Source organism: Panulirus ornatus, chromosome 37 (genome assembly GCF_036320965.1).
Source record: "Panulirus ornatus isolate Po-2019 chromosome 37, ASM3632096v1, whole genome shotgun sequence".
In the NCBI taxonomy this organism is placed as follows: Eukaryota; Metazoa; Arthropoda; class Malacostraca; order Decapoda; family Palinuridae; genus Panulirus; species Panulirus ornatus.
Window position 1 is genome coordinate 26899805 of NC_092260.1, and position 17853 is coordinate 26917657.

The window sequence follows — 17853 nt, forward strand, 5'->3', positions numbered from 1 at the left end:
GAAAAACATCTTTGTTCTGATCTGCATTCAACACGGGTACAATACAGGTTATTGTCATAATCACAACGTTGCTTATCGCTTCAGTGCTATTACTGATAATTGGTCACCACGGGGCAGAGCCAGCGCTGGGATATATGAGCCGTATATATGTATGTATTCCATTTCCTATAGTTTGGACCCAAAATACAAGTCTCGTTTTTTTCTTTCTATTTCCATAGTTTTTGTGTGAAGGTCGGCCTCACGAGGGTTAACCATTAATGTTCATCATCCTTCCTAGCACAGCGAAGGAATAGAATACCCCTTCCGTCATTAGTTTGCCCCTCTTCCAGTCACCTTTCCTGCCTCAAGAGGCGGGTCTACAAGTTAAAGAAAAAAAAAAGAATGATCATCCTCAACTCGTCCGTATTTCCTATGAGTATCTCAGGCGCATCACCTTCCGTCATGTAACGCAAGTTGTGTCCAGTGTGGCGGAGCGAACGGACGGAGCACTAGTCATACCAAGTCTAGTCGTCAAGTGAGGCCGAATTTCCCTTCACCTTCTGCCCAGCCTGGCCCTTGAAAATCCCTCACTGCACGCGGCCGGCAGAGATCATCCTGTCGCCTTCATCATAGGAGACTTCTCAGGACGAGTGGATGAGCCCTCAGGACCTCACTAGCCAGATCCTGCATACAGGACCAAACTCACAGACTGTCTATTTCTTCTCGTTCACTCGAGTTCTGAAAAGAGACACCCCCAACTCTTCTACTTTGCAACTATTCCACCCACGCCTCTGCGTCCCTCTGGATTGCTTCGCCACCGGAAAATGCTTCGAACTCTTCCACAAACCCACAATTCCTCCCCCATTCAGGCCGATACTGTACTGCGAACCTCCGTCTCTTCCAGAACAACAGATGCGTCAGTCATCTCGCATTTCTCTTCATCATCCTCACCTGTCACACACGACCAGAGCAGGATCTCCTCGTCCACCCATCCCTTCCCTTACCGGATTCAGGCAACGGGAGAACATGACCCGTATAATGTACCTGTTGTGTCTTCTTCCAAGGTCCGCTCGCACCCAACAAAGAAACCCCTACTCATGAAAAACATTAAACAATCACGGTAACATTACACAACCTCGACGCGCCTCCACACATATGTTTCACACCGCTCACCCTGACCGCTGTTTACTCTCGCACACGTACCTCTTTCATCATAAAAAAATAAACTCAAGAGGTCTTAACATCTCGGCATTTTTCCAAGTAGACCAGAGAGAGAGAGAGAGAGAAAGAGAGAGAGAGAGAGAGAGAGAGAGAGAGAGAGAGAGAGAGAGAGAGAGAGAGAGAGAGAGAGAGAGAGAGAGAGAGAGAGAGATAACAGTTCCTACTTTAAAGTAATTTTTTTTTCATAAACACCACACACGTACACTTCCGTCTTATTATACACGTTTCTCGGCACTTTAACAAGCGTGAAGATCTGGTCAACACACCTTCCGCTACCGGATCCTCTATACTTCAACTCACAATGGGATCCGGAATCTATACTGCATATACAATCACGGTCCTATGATATATACCTTGCCCGTACGAGGTCCATCGCCCAATAACTTGTTGTTGTCATTTTCACTCCACTTGTACAAGTGTAACTTAAGAAAAAGTCTACATCCAGTCATCTAATACTCAAGACTTTCCAAGAGATGACATACAAGGTATCAGCATCCATTTAGCTGATGTTACTTAAGTTCGACCCTGTCCCCACATCCTTCCATTCTTACGGTGTAAGCGGCACACGGTTCAGATACATCTGTCTTTTTTTCTTTCCCTCTCTGATCAGCCGACTCCTGACTCAGCCATGTTCTTTGTCACTCGTTGCGCGCTAAACACCTACAGCTCCACACTCCTCCTCCTCCTCTGTGGAGGCTGCCACAGAGGCACGCCCCGCATACCACGAGGTGCTTCTGTTACAACAGCTCAACCTCATTCTGTGACTCTTGCCCACACTGTTCACTTTACCAACTCTTCCGCTTCTTTACCTCAGCTTATCAACTGTTATCCTCCTCCTCCTTGTTTCATTCACACTTTCTTGTCTCCATTAACTGATAAGCTCTATCTCCTTTACCCCCCCCTCCCCCTAAATCATAGATATCGAATAATCGACACATATTATTTCTGAAGAAAGGCCACATTTGTCATGCATGTTATGTTTTCTTTTTTCTTTTGTTTCCTTTTGCTCTGCTCCCCTCCGCACCTACATCAATGTCAGGCTCACTGTAATAACAGTAGGTTTTGGGAGATCGAGGACTCTCAGCAACATACTCCCACCTCACGTATGGCTTCACTGTTGTCATTTTGGTTCTCAATGTCTCCTGACGATTACCTCCTCTATCCTCACCGCCCCTTCCATATATATCATCTTCCTTTTTTTTTCTCTCTCTCTTCAAAATATCTCACCTAAATGGCACCAATCTCGATTTCACAACGATGACACTCCTGCTCCTTCGGGTACGCATTCCTCGTTTGTCCTGATTACAGCCAGCAGCAGCTCAGGAGGGATGGGCGCCGCCTGCTGTGCTGACGGGCTGGGGTCGTCGTGCCACCGTGCAACACCTCGCCGAACCCGGTGGTGGTCGGGGATCGGGTGGGGTGGGTCTTGCGTCTTGGCACCAACAATACAGCGGCGGGTGGCAGGACAATAGCCTGCGTGCTCCTGCATGGTTCCAGGGTCCTCTGACTGACTAACTCTCCTGCCGGCGCAAACTTAATGAGCTGGCCCCGCGGGGCAAGACGGTGCCATGTGCGATTGTTCTCTGGAGTCTACGGCAGTCTGTTTGATTTGTAGATGTGTGACCCTTATTAGCCCCGTGGGGCTTTGCTGGCCGTCGACGAAGGAGCAGTCCGGCGCTGCATGCATTAATGATGGTCTCGCCTGTGTGTCCAGGCTTCATGAGGGCGAATAACGCCTCGACTGATTTTGTTTTTTACACCAGAATATGACCCCCTGATGAAGGGGTGGCGTTGGGGGAGGGGGAGACGCCAACATCTGCCCTAGGGGACGCCAGGGCCATCGTGTATCTAAGGAGAATAATAAAATCACCATCATCACCGTAAGTCACGGTCTATATGAACCCCTGGCATTGAGCAAATACATTGTGTGGTAATTTCAGACCTGAAGAACAAATGTGCTAAGTAATGATCACAAGGCACGGTACAACTTAAAAGTATCGCACTATCTTTACTGATGACTTAGTAACGTTTAGATAATGTACTGCAGTATCTGTACTGATAAGAGGACACAGTATTCAACATGGTAGACAAGTGTCATCACAGTGGCAGTAGAACCCACTTGTACGTATTACAGGACAGCCCCACTTCTGAAATCAGTATGCTTGAGAAACCTACAAGTATAAAAAGAAATGAATACTCATCAAACTGTGTCTCATGCTTATCATACGACACTTGGGTATCCAAGATCCGTTTCGTCTGAAGACAGTAGCTAATTTTCAGAGGAGCAGATGTAGCATTTCCCACACACTACATTGTGTTCGGACCACCTGGTGATGAAGTCATTCCCTCAGGTCTCTGGGGATACGACAAAGGTAACTTGGATAGTGACTGTCGACAAGTGACTGGCAGGGGTACAGTTGTAACGTTCGGCTCTGTCCTGCCATCAACCATTACTTCTGGTGCTCCAGAACTCTTTAGTCCCTCCAGCTCCAGAGCGCCTTCATTCTTCCTTACCCCACGACGCTACTCAACCCTAACGCTTAGCTCCACTCACTCCCCCCCACCTGGGTATCGCCTCGAGAACCCTGACTCTCTCCTTGAGCACAACGGTACGACCCTGTATAGTATAGATGGCCTGAACTACTACGTATGACAGCCTGACCCGCATGAGCAGGGTCAGAGGTTAGGCCGTCGTGCCCAAAGGTCGTGTACCGTCGTGCTCAAGGGCGGTAATGTCGTGCTCAGAGTTCGTACCGTCACGCTCGAGGGGTCAAAACCTCGTCGATATCCTACACAAACACCTGTCAACTATACCACATGAACATCTGGCTCCATCCTGTCCTAACACCTGGCTTCGAGAAGAATTACGACTATGCATCCGACGTGAGTAACGGTGGCGAGATAAGGAGAACGGCCGTGGAAGTTGCAAACTATCAGATATTACCAGATAAGTGAAGCAGACACGATAAGAAATGACTCCGTGTTATCAAGCCTAAAATAAATGAGTTCATGGTTTTCTTTATCACGAGAGAAAACGTTAAAAAGAAAAATTGTGTAACGTTCAAGCTCGCTGCTTATCTAATAGTGTTACACGATACATATATATATATATATATATATATATATATATATATATATATATATATATATATATATATATATATATATATATATCATTCTATACTTACCCTCCGTTTTCTATGTAGCAAGACAGCGTCAGGAATAGACGAAAAACGGTCTCATTTGCTCACACCCACACACCCCGTGTCTTACACGACGCACCACAACGAGTGAACCCCACAGACCTTCGTGTGGTTTCCCCTGACGTCATTCTATTTCCAAATCATCCACCCTCTCCTTTCTTATGCGCCCAAGACCCAAGACTCGCATTCTTACAACACTCTATGGACTACTTAAACTTTCATATATGACCATCTACTCCCACATCCACTCCCACTCATCTAACCACCATGCTGCTCCTCGTTACTCTTGCTCACAGTTTATTCCTTGTTCTCTCCTTTCACACACAATATCCCAGCTTTCCGGGTTTGTCTCTCTGGTGTTTGTCGCTAGACAACAGTGTCATCTGCAAACAGCGGGTGATTCACATCCCATGACCCCACATTCCCCCTGCATTCTGCTGATTTCCCTCAACCTCAGTCCTGCTCCAAGACCCCTCACATTTACTTTTCTCATCATCCCATCCATGATTGAATTAAACAACCGCGATGCCAGCAAACATCCCGGACGAAGACACGCCCTCACCGGGAACCACTTACCCTCCTCCATTCCTACTCGCATACTTAATCTACAGTCGTAGTGAAGACTCCTCTCTGCTATAGTAACTCTCCATTTTTCCCTCGCGCATTTGTATCATCTTCTTGGAGGCATTTCTGTCAACCCTGTCATTTGCTTTCTGCAAATTCGTAAGTGACACACATACTTCACTTCTGGGATGGGGGTTATTATAGTCAAGCAGATACCGAGTTGACCTGAAGTTTATTTTCTTCGCTTCTCTTTTTTTTGGAGGTGAAGATGCGAAGGAAATGCCTCGTGACCTTCGGCTTGTTGACGAGGAAAATAAACACCTGTTTGATAATGGTCGTTCTTGGAAAGATAACATTGATAATAGGTCGTATAATCAGTGACCAATCATGCACCACAATGGATGTACTTCCTGCACGTTTTCTGTGGCTATTGCATTCGATAAAGGATCGAGCTTTTGCCAACTTCTAAGAAACAAAATTCGTCTGGATATCCTCAGGCAATTCCTCTCAATGTTACGGGAGCTAACTCCTTCTTCTCGTCATTTCGAAGCTTCAAGCACTGCGATATGATAACTGTTACAAGAGCAATTAAAATAATTTCACTCTGGTTTCTTTGCAGTCCTTCAGTGCTCAAGTTCAGAGACAGAGAGCCGGGTCAGGGGACGAAGAATCCAACCACATATATTTCCTCCACATGTCGCAGAAGACATCGGTGAGTGGGAGGGTGGTTGGTGATGCAGGAGTGGAGGGTGGCTGAAAATCCTTACCTCCTGAATTAAGTTTCTGATGAAGGAAAACGAGGAATTTTTCCTCAAAGGCTGGACCATCCGCTCCCGACGTCACCCCGATCAAGCGGGAGAAGGCCTACATCTCCTGACAGACTTTGTCGTGCTAATCATATGGACATGTCCACGTTTAGTACGATCCACTTAAAACAAACACATTTTCCTTGAACTATTGCAACTTTTGGGTGGTTCCGGTTTCAGGGTCATTCCCATTTATCAACACACGTTGAGATCGCAAGTTAATACAAGGCGTGAGTGTGCTGGTGAGGGATACGGAAATCGGGTAAATCAGACTGCTTTATTGTGCGAGTGATAAGGCGTTATCAAGTGGAAGAAAAATCCTGCAATGTGGCTGGACTACATGTAGTTCGACTAAGGTGAATTCTCTCAAGGCTTGTACGACGGAGTGGTACAGAAGCGGCGAGAAAGAGATGGGAGGAGGAGGAGGAGGAGGAGAGTGTATGAGAAAGTGAGAGGAGGGAGTGACACTGATAAGGAGGGGAGAGAGTGGTGGGGCTTTATGAGATATTCGGAATCTTTAAGGAACGAAGAAAGGAAGAACTTCAAGGAGGGGATTGTGAAGGGAACTCAGTTCATATGTGGGAGTTACAAAGCCGACGTGCGTAATGTTATTATATTTTTTTTTCCCCCTCGAAGACAACTTGACTTTAACACCACCACGTTCCCAGAAGCGTAGCACCTTCTTATGCGTGGGAGGAGAACAGTCAGTGGAATATTACTACACCCACAGAACACCTGTTTACTGTTTACTACGATGCTGCTGGGGAATGACTGACTCTCTGTGTCAAATATTCCGTGAAGGATTTACGTCCAGATTTTCTATCTTTCTTCAATTCCCTTATCATCTCCTTGCCTTACTCCACGAAGGTTGGAAGCATTTAAGCTCTATCTAGTCACAGGTGTGTGTGTCTGTGTGTGTGTGTGTGTGTGTGTGTGTGTGTGTGTGTCTGTGTGTCTTGGTGTAGCAGTTGGGTATAAGCATCATTATTACCTTACGGCACGGAAACACTGGTATCGTCCTAACCCCCTGTGAACTAGTTCCACCTAACATGGGTAGGTGGCGTCCCTCGACAACTACGAGGTCTGGTTGTTTGGTCGATCGTTGCTGATGCGTTATCTGTCGCTATCGTACAACCCGAATGCGATGTCCATCGAGGATGTCCATCTGTGACGTCTTGCGAAATACTGTCCCGCGAAGAGATATTTGTTTATACCACTTGTCGCGTGTTTCTCGCACGGACAAGCTGAGGTCTCCGAGCTACGACCAGCAAGGATTGGACACGACGACGATTACGAGTCAAACACGATTATTTACGTCAATATACTCAGAAATACCCGCCAAACCTTCTTTGTTAGGAGCACCTGCTTATTCACAACCTGCTAATCAATAATAGATAATCATTCACACGTGTTTCAAAGATGATTTTTTACCGAACGAAGTGGAGAATGAACTGGTGAGGGTGAAGAGACGATTATCGAAGGTCGTTTCGGCTGTAAAATGCGATCTATAGCGGTTCATCGATGTATCGATCCTGTCTCATCGTGTGTCGACTGGCCGCTACAGACGAGAATCTCATGAGTCAGGGAATGTGGAGTCTTTGTCCTCACATCATGGAAGCTGTCGAGCTCAGGACAACTCAAGTATTTGCTCGTTTTCTTCCACTTTATGATAACGTGCATAGGTTAATCACGAAGTCGGATTATAAGATTACTTAGCTGACCTTGAGACAACAAAACTAAGTCTTGTGGAGCACCACCGATTATTTCTTTTTCTTAAGTTTTACGTGAGGAGGTTTAACACGAGCGCCCTCTACAGGTCGGATATTGTACTGGGAGGGTTGGCCTCGTAATGAGAGGTGCTAATGCTACATCACTGAATACCTCGTCCAAAACCTACCGAAATACATCAGTCGTTCCCTTGGAGTAGTACGGCCATAGACGGGGGGAGGGCTTAGCTTTTCTTTTCAGGCCTTACACTAGTTACCTACAACGCTAAAGCTTGGTTCCATCTTCAGTGGTATTTCGTAAAGCTACAACCTGATGCGCATGCCTCCTGGGCCTGTATACAGGTGTGTGTCGTGACCTGAGTCACACCCACCAGGATGCACGTATGTTATCATCATCAGTGTGAGCAGACTTGACAACAGGCGTGTTGGTGCTTTCCATCAGCTGAGCGAGCCACCCTCCAAACGTCTCGCAGACAGAGCGTCTGACCCCTCTAATATGGGCAGTACATGGTTGGGAGGCAGGGATGTACTACCCACTGCCTCTACCGCCCTCAGACATGAGCCAGCACGGAGGGAGGTCTTGATCCGTCGTATGGCCGGAACCAAACATGACCAGTTAAGTTACTCCACGACCCCCTCACAGGTTGGCTCTCCCCCGTCGTCACGCTGCCCTAGTTGTGTTGAACGCCCTGATTCTCTCTCTCTCTCCCCTCCTCCGTCCATCACACCCCTCTCCTCCGTCCGTCACCTCTCGCCAACGTTCTCCCCACACTAAATAGCTCCCATTCTGCCAATCCTCTCCAACACACGTGCAGTTCAAGCCCACGTTGCCTGAAAGTCTTATCACCAACAATGATTCTACACTTAACACCTTTCCTTGGCCCGGTCGCCGCCTCCCTTGTACACACCACTGGAGTACCTACCACTCCTCCGTGCCCCCTGGGGCGTCCGCTCCCCCCGCCCCAGCCCTCCAGCACACGGCCCCGGTCACCCAGCAAGGGCGGCGGCTCGCAGTTCACTGGACTGGGAGGGCGGCAGCCTCCGCCACACCTCTGACAAGATACAACGTCAACGCATTTGACGTAGGTTTGGTCAAAATGACACACACACACACACACACACACACACACACACACACACACACACACACACACACACACGACCGATGAATACTTGCGTCCTGTGGACATACACAAACCAGTAACCTCTTTGCATGTATCCTTCGTGATTAAGAGCAAAACTGCCATAAGGAACTTCCTCTCAGTCTATATAAAGAGACACTTCTCTTTCAGAAGTTGAGATCTGCAGTGTTCGTCTCTCCCATCGTCCTCTTCTCGAGACATTTCGTCAACGTATTAATGAGATCACATTACGTTCTCGATACATTCCCTTGATATGTTAAATGTTTATATTATGTCCCTAATACATTCCTTTAACATACCACTGAGATTATATAATGTTCCCGATTACATTCCCCTTAACATGTTACTTTCACATGTCACTGAGATCATATTATGTTTCCGATTAAGGGGAATGTATTCCCCTTAACATATTACTTTAACATGCTACTGGATCATATTAAAAAACATATTTTTCCTTATCAATTCACGCTTCGTCTTTGAGCTCGGCGTCGCAATCCTCAAATCAACGACAAATATTTCACTCAGGCTCTCAACCTTTCACTCAGCAGCGAGGGGTCTCCCGGAGCGGCTCGGCGGATGCAAATTATGGTACAGTTGGAAGATAAAACTGGCGTACCGTTCCCTTGTTACGTGGCCCGGCCGGGTGGCTGGGCCCTACCAGGCAACGGGCCTGCCTCGCCGCCGGCACAAAGATCTCGCACGCAGACCCGCTGCCAGACGCACTCCATCTTCCTGCGCTCTCTCTCTCTCTCTCTCTCTCTCTCTCTCTCTCTCTCTCTCTCTCTCTCTCTCTCTCTCTTCCCTCTCCGTCCGCGAGCGACGAAGTCACCTCTGGCAAGGATGTATCTTCGTCTGGTGACGAATGGAAGTACAATCTCGTCGTGGAACTTCTCACTCCTAAGGAATCCGTCCTTTCCCTGCTACTGGAAGCGCCGCAGCCTTGGAGCAACAGGGGCTCCTGGAAAACCAAACCTGTGGCAGTTTTAGCCGAATGAATAACTACATATTAAACCCCTGAAAATTCATGAATCCAACCTATAGCCCAGAGTGACCAAGCACTTCCACTCAACAAAGCTTCGCCCATACAAGGAATCACACACGACACACGCATGACATTCCTCTCCCCCAACACCACACGAAGGCCATAAACTAAACACCCCTTAGACCGCTTGCCGGTACCAGATTTGGCCAAGAATGAGAATCCCTTTTGTATCTTTTTCAAAACATTTCACATCCACTCCACCCTATACTACGCCTCACCTCCCTGGTCATCCAATCACTTGCAGGCCATCTTTAAGAATTCAGATTTCTCCATCTCGCTTCAGGGTTAATCTTTCACTGAGAAGTTCTGAGCATTTTTTTTTTTTTTTTTGCAGTGATACTGAACGTATATTTTTCCTCCCTCAGGACCAAGGTGTTCTCGTTTCTCATCACAGTCATCGTACTGGTGTAGTGGAATGGTGGCAGATTAAAGACAGTGCAGTAGTGGGTGCCGAAAAGAGACAATATAATGTAAGAGATGTTTCGGGGTGTAGAGGAGGGAACGGGGACCTCCAGTTGCGAGACAGTGTGGTGGCAGAGTATAGGTGGGAGACGGGGTGTTTAGTAGTGAGATAGGGTATATGGGGGTGGGAGGCGTTGGTCGAGAGCCAGTGTGGTGGAAGACTATGGCGAGGGTAGGGAAAGCTGGTAGTGAGGCAGTGTGGTAGGCGGTGCTGCTTGAGAGATACTGTGGTGGACGGTGCTACTTGAGAGATAGCGTCGTCGAGGGTACAATGCAAGGGGTCCTCTACCGAAGGACGCAGTCTGAAAGATCGAACGGCGGAGAGATAGCTTACAAAGAGTGCGCTGGAAGGTGACAGGCAAGAGACAGGACAGTGCGGTGGAGGGACAGTGTGGTAGAGGGCGGTGCCAGACGAGAGGCAGCGTGGTGGACGGACAGTGTGGTAGAGGACGCCGGGTGAAGGCAAGTCAGGTGTAGCGGACCATGAACATTGGCAGAATGTCCTTTGTTACAGAAAACATCTCCATTACACACTTTCCTTCATCATGCCTGTGGCGTCCACCTACTCCAGGAGGGAGGTATTGTTTTGCTTGAGTGTGTGTGTGTGTGTGTGTGTGTGTGTGTGTGTGTGTGTGTGTGTGTGTGTGTAAAACCTCTCGTCTTCGTCTACAGAAGCGCTCAAGACCTTCCATGAAACAGCACGAACATGACTCAGTGTTATATACTCAGTTAATGCTCTGCAGTGGCCCCCAACGTGCAGACTCTAGCAAACCCTGGCGATTTCTCAAACACAATGTGATGAGGTCAGGTGCGATTCTCAGATATGATGATATCACAAGGGGAAGAGTTTAAACTCCACTACTCTTTCCCAGTGACTTTGTCAAAGTGTGGTTGAATTAAGTAGGGTCATGGATGCTTGTGTACACAACATGGTTGCTACGCTCTACAGCAAGCCAGGATTTCCTTACTTTCATGCACAGAAATTCTTCCTGAGGCCTCTTTATTTTTCACCTACTCTGTTAACGCCGTCATTCAGTTTCTTGATGTGAGCAACAGAAATTTCAATTTCTAAATCCACAATTGTCGCAGAAGACTAGCTGGTATCATCCGGTTCCTGTGTGACCTCCTCATCTCAACGTGGCTTCATCCTCCATCTCTACGTGGCTTCATCCTCCTCATCTCAACGTGGCTTCATCCTCCATCTCTACGTGGCTTCATCCTCCTTATCTCAACGTGGCTTGATCCTTTTAGAACCTCAACGGTGAAGGACTTTAAAAAAACACGTCCTAGCGCGATATTTTCATTCGAGTTGTACATGATTATCAAACCTTCAGGAACACTCTCACGCTGATCCATAATCATTAGAAGAACATCAACATTCATCTCCTAACTCCTGGGGTCGCTCTGTGAGCGAGCCAACGATACAACAGATTTCTCTTTTTTTTTTTTTTTCAAAGGAACAAATTCGGTCCCTGTTATAAAGTCGATGATGAATATGGTCCCATGTACTTTGCTTCTTATCTATGAACCTTAGGTTCAGGTCGTCGTCCCCTCACCCCACCTCCCCACCCCCTTAACGGAGTGTTGGAGGGAAGACAATGAATGTAATTGGCTGGTCGTTTATCACAGCAGCCAATCAGCGCCAGACCCAAGGGTGCTGCCGCTGTCAGCCCTAGACCAGAGCGGGATGGGGCTCCGATCTGGACTCGCTGGCGCAGAGAAACAGTCGCTGGTACTGTACACCTCAGGCAGGTAGATCGTGGAGAATGAACGTAGATAGAAAGATACACAGATAGATACAAACAAACGACCGATAGATTGATAGAAAGATACATCGAGAGACAGACGAGATAGATAGATACAACAGGTCGTGTCTAAGAACATTCTATTAAAAAAAAAAGAAACTCTTTAAGCAAAGCTAGAAAGAACACCTTCTACATTACGACCACTTCAGCGGCCATCCTCACCAACATTTCGAATTTATGAGGAGACTGGCCCATACGTGGGGGGTCACATTTGGCAATCATGTACCTACCAGTCTCGTGGACTCCGTTTGTCTGACTGGAACGTTACACAGACACGAGAGGGATTGGACGGGGCTTCGAAGGCAGCCAAGCTAGAGGAGAGAGCTACCGTAAAACCACTTCCCCTCCCGTTAAGAACTCGCGTTCTACACTGGCGTTGTCAGCTTATTAGTGCGCGCACACAATGACATTACCGACTCAGTAACAAGCGTTCACACGGACGTTACGAACTCTGTAACATGCACTCGACCCAGTGTTACTAACATGCGTTAAATTCTGTGACTAAATCAGTAACACGCACCCACTCTAACGTCACCAATCACCAACAACACTATGCCGCGCCAATGGGTAAGGGGGTTGGGGAGTGGGTGGAAGAGCCCTCACTCTCGTAACGAGGTGGGCCACAGAAGTGGGCCGCACAGGTGGGATTAGGGTGAGATCATCGAGTGTGGTAACGAAGTGGGCCACAGAAGTGGGCCGCAAAGGTGGTGGTGAGACCGTCGACTGTAGCTTAACAAACAAGGTGGGCCGCGGAAGTGGGCCGCGCGGGTCGGTCCGTCTGTGTCATCTGGTTACATTGAGGCACATTTAGTCGCTATTGTGCTCCTCTCTCTCCGCTATTGTCTTGTGACCCACCGCCAAAACGGACGCCAACAACCCACTCCCCCCCAAACCCACTCCCATCACCGAGTGAAGGAGGAAGGTGGGTGTATCGTCACTGTCGATACGGCTTTGTCCGTCATCCGGTACAGCGGGAGTTTCGTCCTTAATTACCTGGTCTCGAAGCGCGTGATGGCCACTCGGATGATGAGGACTGCATGATTGGTCTAGAGGGTTGGTAGCGACTGAAAGGGTCTATGTACCGGTTTAAGCTATGGCGTCGTATATTTTCGCCCTTATGAACCTTTGTTACATGGGTTCCCCTTTTGATCGGAGTCCTAACCGGTGACGTCACGGTTTTCATCAATGTGTTGGACAATGTATAACATATTTACGACCAGGTTAAGATGCGTCTCTCTCTCTCTCTCTCTCTCTCTCTCTCTCTCTCTCTCTCTCTCTCTCTCTCTCTCTCTCTCTCTCTCTCTCTCTCTCTCATATATATATAAGTTCTCACACAAACCTGAACATATAATGCTACAGCTTCGTGCATAAGAAATCACCCCCCCCCCCCCACCTAAATCATCGGCCTTCAGAACAACCGACTGCCACCTTCAGAACAACCACACATCATACCATCGGTGACGTCAACATTAACAGGTAATATGTGGGTGTTTAACTTCACCCCAGACGACGCCTACCTCACGCGGTTCACCCAACGGCGAACGCACCTTGCCCACGTGTTTCACTGCACTCTCCTAACTTTCCTTTATTTTTTTTTTTTTTTGGAGACCACAAACGCATGAACGCACGGAACACACACACACACACACACACACACACACACACACACACACACAAGTAGAGAACAGGACACTCTACAGACACTAACATTCATGCACACTGCGTTTTTGATCCTGCAAATTCCCCACCACCAACAGCCTTTCTCCCGACACCACCATCACCAGTGGTCCTCCTCCGTCGCCAGTCTCATGACCACTGTCCTCTCCTCTCCTCCTCTCAGGGCGCTGCACATGAAGGAGCACCCGGACTACAAGTACCGGCCGAGGCGCAAGGCCAAGAGCCTGGCCAAGAAGGATAACAGGTGAGTCTCTCGTACCTCAATGGAGCCAGTAAGATGGCGAAATGCTTCAAAAGTGCTCAGAGTTTTAGTTATCAGCTGCACTGTATTACAGCTACGGATTGTGCTATTGTTAAAAAAAAAAAAAGTCGTCTTATATATCGAGTCATATCTAGGTATTTGCTAATCCAGAACTTTACAGCTGCTTTCGTCTTCCCTGCAGATACCACTTCCAGCTGCCAATGTTCCAGCCGATGCTGGACGGCCTTCGTCCCTTCTACCCGCCGCCCCACCTGATAGCACCTCCAGGGGTGCCTGGGGGACCGGAAAAGTCCCCAGGAGATTTGTCTCGCTCCCTCCTCCCGCCTCCGCCCCTTTTCCCACCTCAACTCTCAGGCCTTCACTATCCACCTGTGGATCCTGTCGTCCTCTCCAGGATCAACTCACCCGACACCTTAGGACTGTCGAAGCTGCCTACTTCAGAGTCCCTGGCGCTGTCCAAGATGGCCTCCGTCGAGTCTTCGCTCTTCTCCCGGCTGGCGTCTCATGATGTCTTCAACCTGTCCAGGTTATCATCTCCGCCTCTCCAGCCACATCTGACTTCTCCCCACTTGGCCTCATCGTCTGGCCTGCCTCCGTCTGGGGTCACCTCTAATCTAAGTTCAGGACTATCCTCTCCGATCCACCACCCAACGTCGCCGAACTTGACACCTTCCACTCTCGCGTCTCCGATACCTAAATATCCGTCCGAGGTGTCCGCCACAAGTGTTCTATCCAGACTGCCGCTGGACAACTCTTATCTGAGTCTGACGGCACGAGAGCTAGAGCACCTCCGCCTGCAGCAGCAACTCTACATGGAGAGGGAGAGAAGAATCAGAGAAGAGGTGGCGGTGTCCCCGCCACCGTCTCGAAGCAGGTCAGTTTCTCCGTCCAGCCCAAAGATTGACGTTGACAGTCGTTCCAGGGAGTCCAGTCCTGCGAGAAGCCCGGCCGAGAATGAGCCTCCTCCCCATGACGAGGGCGCCTTCAGGAGATTTTCTGACGCCGCCAGCCGTGAGGAAGAGCCGGAAATCTCCAACGGCGACGATTCCAGGGCTTTCGTCAGGTACGGTGAGCGGAAGAGCTTGGACGCGAACTCGGAGTCTCCTACCGGCAAGTGTCCCTCACCGTCCCCGCTAGGGGCGCTGCGTCTGCCTCCTCATCCTTTCACCTCCGCCGCCCTGGCTACCAGTCTCTACTCCTCCTCTCCTCAGCACAGCGTCATGTCCTCGCCCTCCGTTGTCGTGTCGGCAGCGGATATGGCAAGTAAGTGTCCCCAGTTTCCAGTTTCAGTTACGTGAAACACAACCAAGTAATCCTGAATCTTAGATAAATCATTAGACCTCCTAAGTTTCATTTTTGTAAAAGGGAACACTTAACCACAGTCTTGCTCAAAATGTTTGGTATCTACATAGTGACATCCATTAAAAAAAAAAGCATACAATTTTCTTTAATAAAAGACTTACGGCAAAATGTTGAGCTAAAGATAAAAGCATGGAAATACTTTCCACAGAGAATGAAGTAACATTACGAGAAGAGTTAGGGAAATCAAAACTACAAAGGGGATAGATGAATAAGGAATAAGCTGCTTGCTAATGCTATCAGTGCCACAATAACAGAGTCATTTATATCTTGCACCTCATATATATATATATATATATATATATATATATATATATATATATATATATATATATATATATATATATATGTGTGTGTGTGTGTATAGTATTTTTAACGATGTCATCGGAATCCCCTATTGTACTGATAACGACTTTGTGACACATCTCAAACTAACCTGAGGTCAGGGTAGAGCATGTATGGTTCACTGATCTCATGAGTGACGTATTCCTGCGTTTTAGTCAGATGGAACTACCGTATTATGTAGGACGATCCATGAGTATGATGGGTCCTGTGTGCTGATGACTGGCTGAGGTCTGTCTTGCCACTCGACCCATCTGTCCTCGATTCAGCCACTCAGACGGATCATATTCCTGGTGAAATTTCGTTTTCCAATCATGGGAACTGAAGATTATGGTTGTGGGTCAAACACATCCCAAAGACCACATGATCTATTAACGTTAAGGGTATTTTGTAATTCATAATGATTTGAACACCATCTCAATGGTTAATTACTTCAAGTACAAAGATAAATGTTTGGGGAGGATATGATCACATGGATCTGTTGCCATGGGATCCGGGAGTCACCACGTGAAGCACGAGTGTAACGTGCTGGAGGAGGAGGATGGTTCTTCAGGGCATTCTTCCCGCGCCTCCTGAGCCAACCACATATTAATGCGTTTCTCGATAGCGTTCCGCTGACCTTTCTTCTCTCCCCCCCAACAGGAAATTACTTCAGCAGCTGCGTGTACCCGCCGGGGGGATCGCTGGGCTACCCCCACGATCCCCGGGCCGCCCTCTCCTACCTCCTGGTGCGTCCCGAGGCCAAGTACCTCTCGTCCCCAGCCCTCACGCCCTCGCTCACGCCCACGCTGAGCTCCGCGGCGTCGCCCCCGTCTGTCGTCCAGTGAGGGATGGACGAGACGGTTTCCCCACTCGGCGCAGCGGCACCTCTCTTGACCCGCCCAACAGTGGGGAGGGTAGATGGAGAGGGTGTCTCCCTCCCCAGCGGGGGTGTTCGTGACTACGAAAGAGGGAAGGACCTCCGCCGTCAGCTACCCCTCAGCCTTTTGTGTCACATATCAAGCGATGAATAACCATGGGCATTCCTCGTCACACTTACAGAGTGCGATATCCTCGAGTCCTCTCCTCCCATTGTCTCTCAAAGCTTTTCTTACCTTCTCCTCCTCCTCCTCTTCCTTCTCCTCCTCCTCCTCCTCGTCTTCCTTCTCCTCCTCCTCCTCCTTCGGTCTATCGGTGGCATAGTTTACTGTCATTCACTGACAAGTGACGCTTTTCCCCGAAAGACACTGTCACTAACCACTTTACACAGTGGATAATATAGATTTTTGTTCCTGTCATGATACAAGATTTACTTTGATTAATGAAGACACACACACACACACACACACACACACACACACACACACACACACACACACACACACAAACAAACAAACAAAAAACCCCGTTTAGCCAAGGAAAGAAGACACTGAACGTGAACCTGATTTATTCATTTCTCTGTTTTTCTCCTTTTTCATTGAGTTGAAAGTCAGTACTTTTCCCTACATTCCGTAAAGAGCTACTGAACTTATTTACAATTTCCATGCCGACTCATCTTACCCTATCACTTACAGTGTCCACTTCCACACAGACTAACATAACAAAAGGTGTTTGTCAACCACACAGACTAACAAAACAAAAGATGTTTGTCAACCACACAGACTAACAAAACAAAAGATGTTTGTCAATATCTACAGTTATGAATACTGATTATGCCAACACTACTGCTACAACTTGTGCTAATGCTACTGCTACCTAATTACTACAACTATACTCCAATACCCTTGCTTCTACTTCTACTACTACTACTACTACAAGTACTTCTACCACTGCAACCAGAGCCCCTCTCCCTGCACCACACCTGCCCTACACCACCCCACTCTGCAACAGTGAAGTTCCAGTGCCCAGGACGGCGGCAGGGAGACGACCTAGCTGTCCATGGAACACTGCGGGTACCCAAGCCTCTGTCTCCTACAGGAGGGAAGAACGGAAGAACCCACCTGGACTATAATCACCCACGACCCATGTGTATATACCGCTGATACATGGTGAGGTGGGACGGGGGGGTATACAGAAGTGTATCACATCTATCATACATTAATACCCGTTAGATGAAATCGTATGACTGGAGCTAATGTCCCACAGATTACGCCTGTAGGATGCCATTTGTGTATGAAGCCAAGATATCATCATAGCCATGTAGTGTAGCGTGGACACGTACGTACGTACGTACCTCTACAGAACGTCAGAATAACAAGTGTTCGATCCCCTGCTGATCGCGTA

At 48.1% G+C, this 17853-nt stretch overlaps 1 protein-coding gene across 1 annotated transcript in view; it reads left to right on the forward strand.

Annotated features, from left to right (window-relative positions):
• Window positions 1-16944, forward strand: part of LOC139760629 (uncharacterized) — a 40051-nt gene extending 23107 nt beyond the window's left edge. Inside the window, exons 3-5 of the mRNA XM_071684036.1 lie at window positions 13792-13872; window positions 14072-15153; window positions 16234-16944. Of these exons, the coding sequence (XP_071540137.1) occupies window positions 13792-13872; window positions 14072-15153; window positions 16234-16418 (1348 nt within the window). The 3' untranslated portion in view covers window positions 16419-16944. The remainder of the gene's footprint in view (window positions 1-13791; window positions 13873-14071; window positions 15154-16233) is intronic.
• Window positions 16945-17853: the final 909 nt, after the last annotated feature.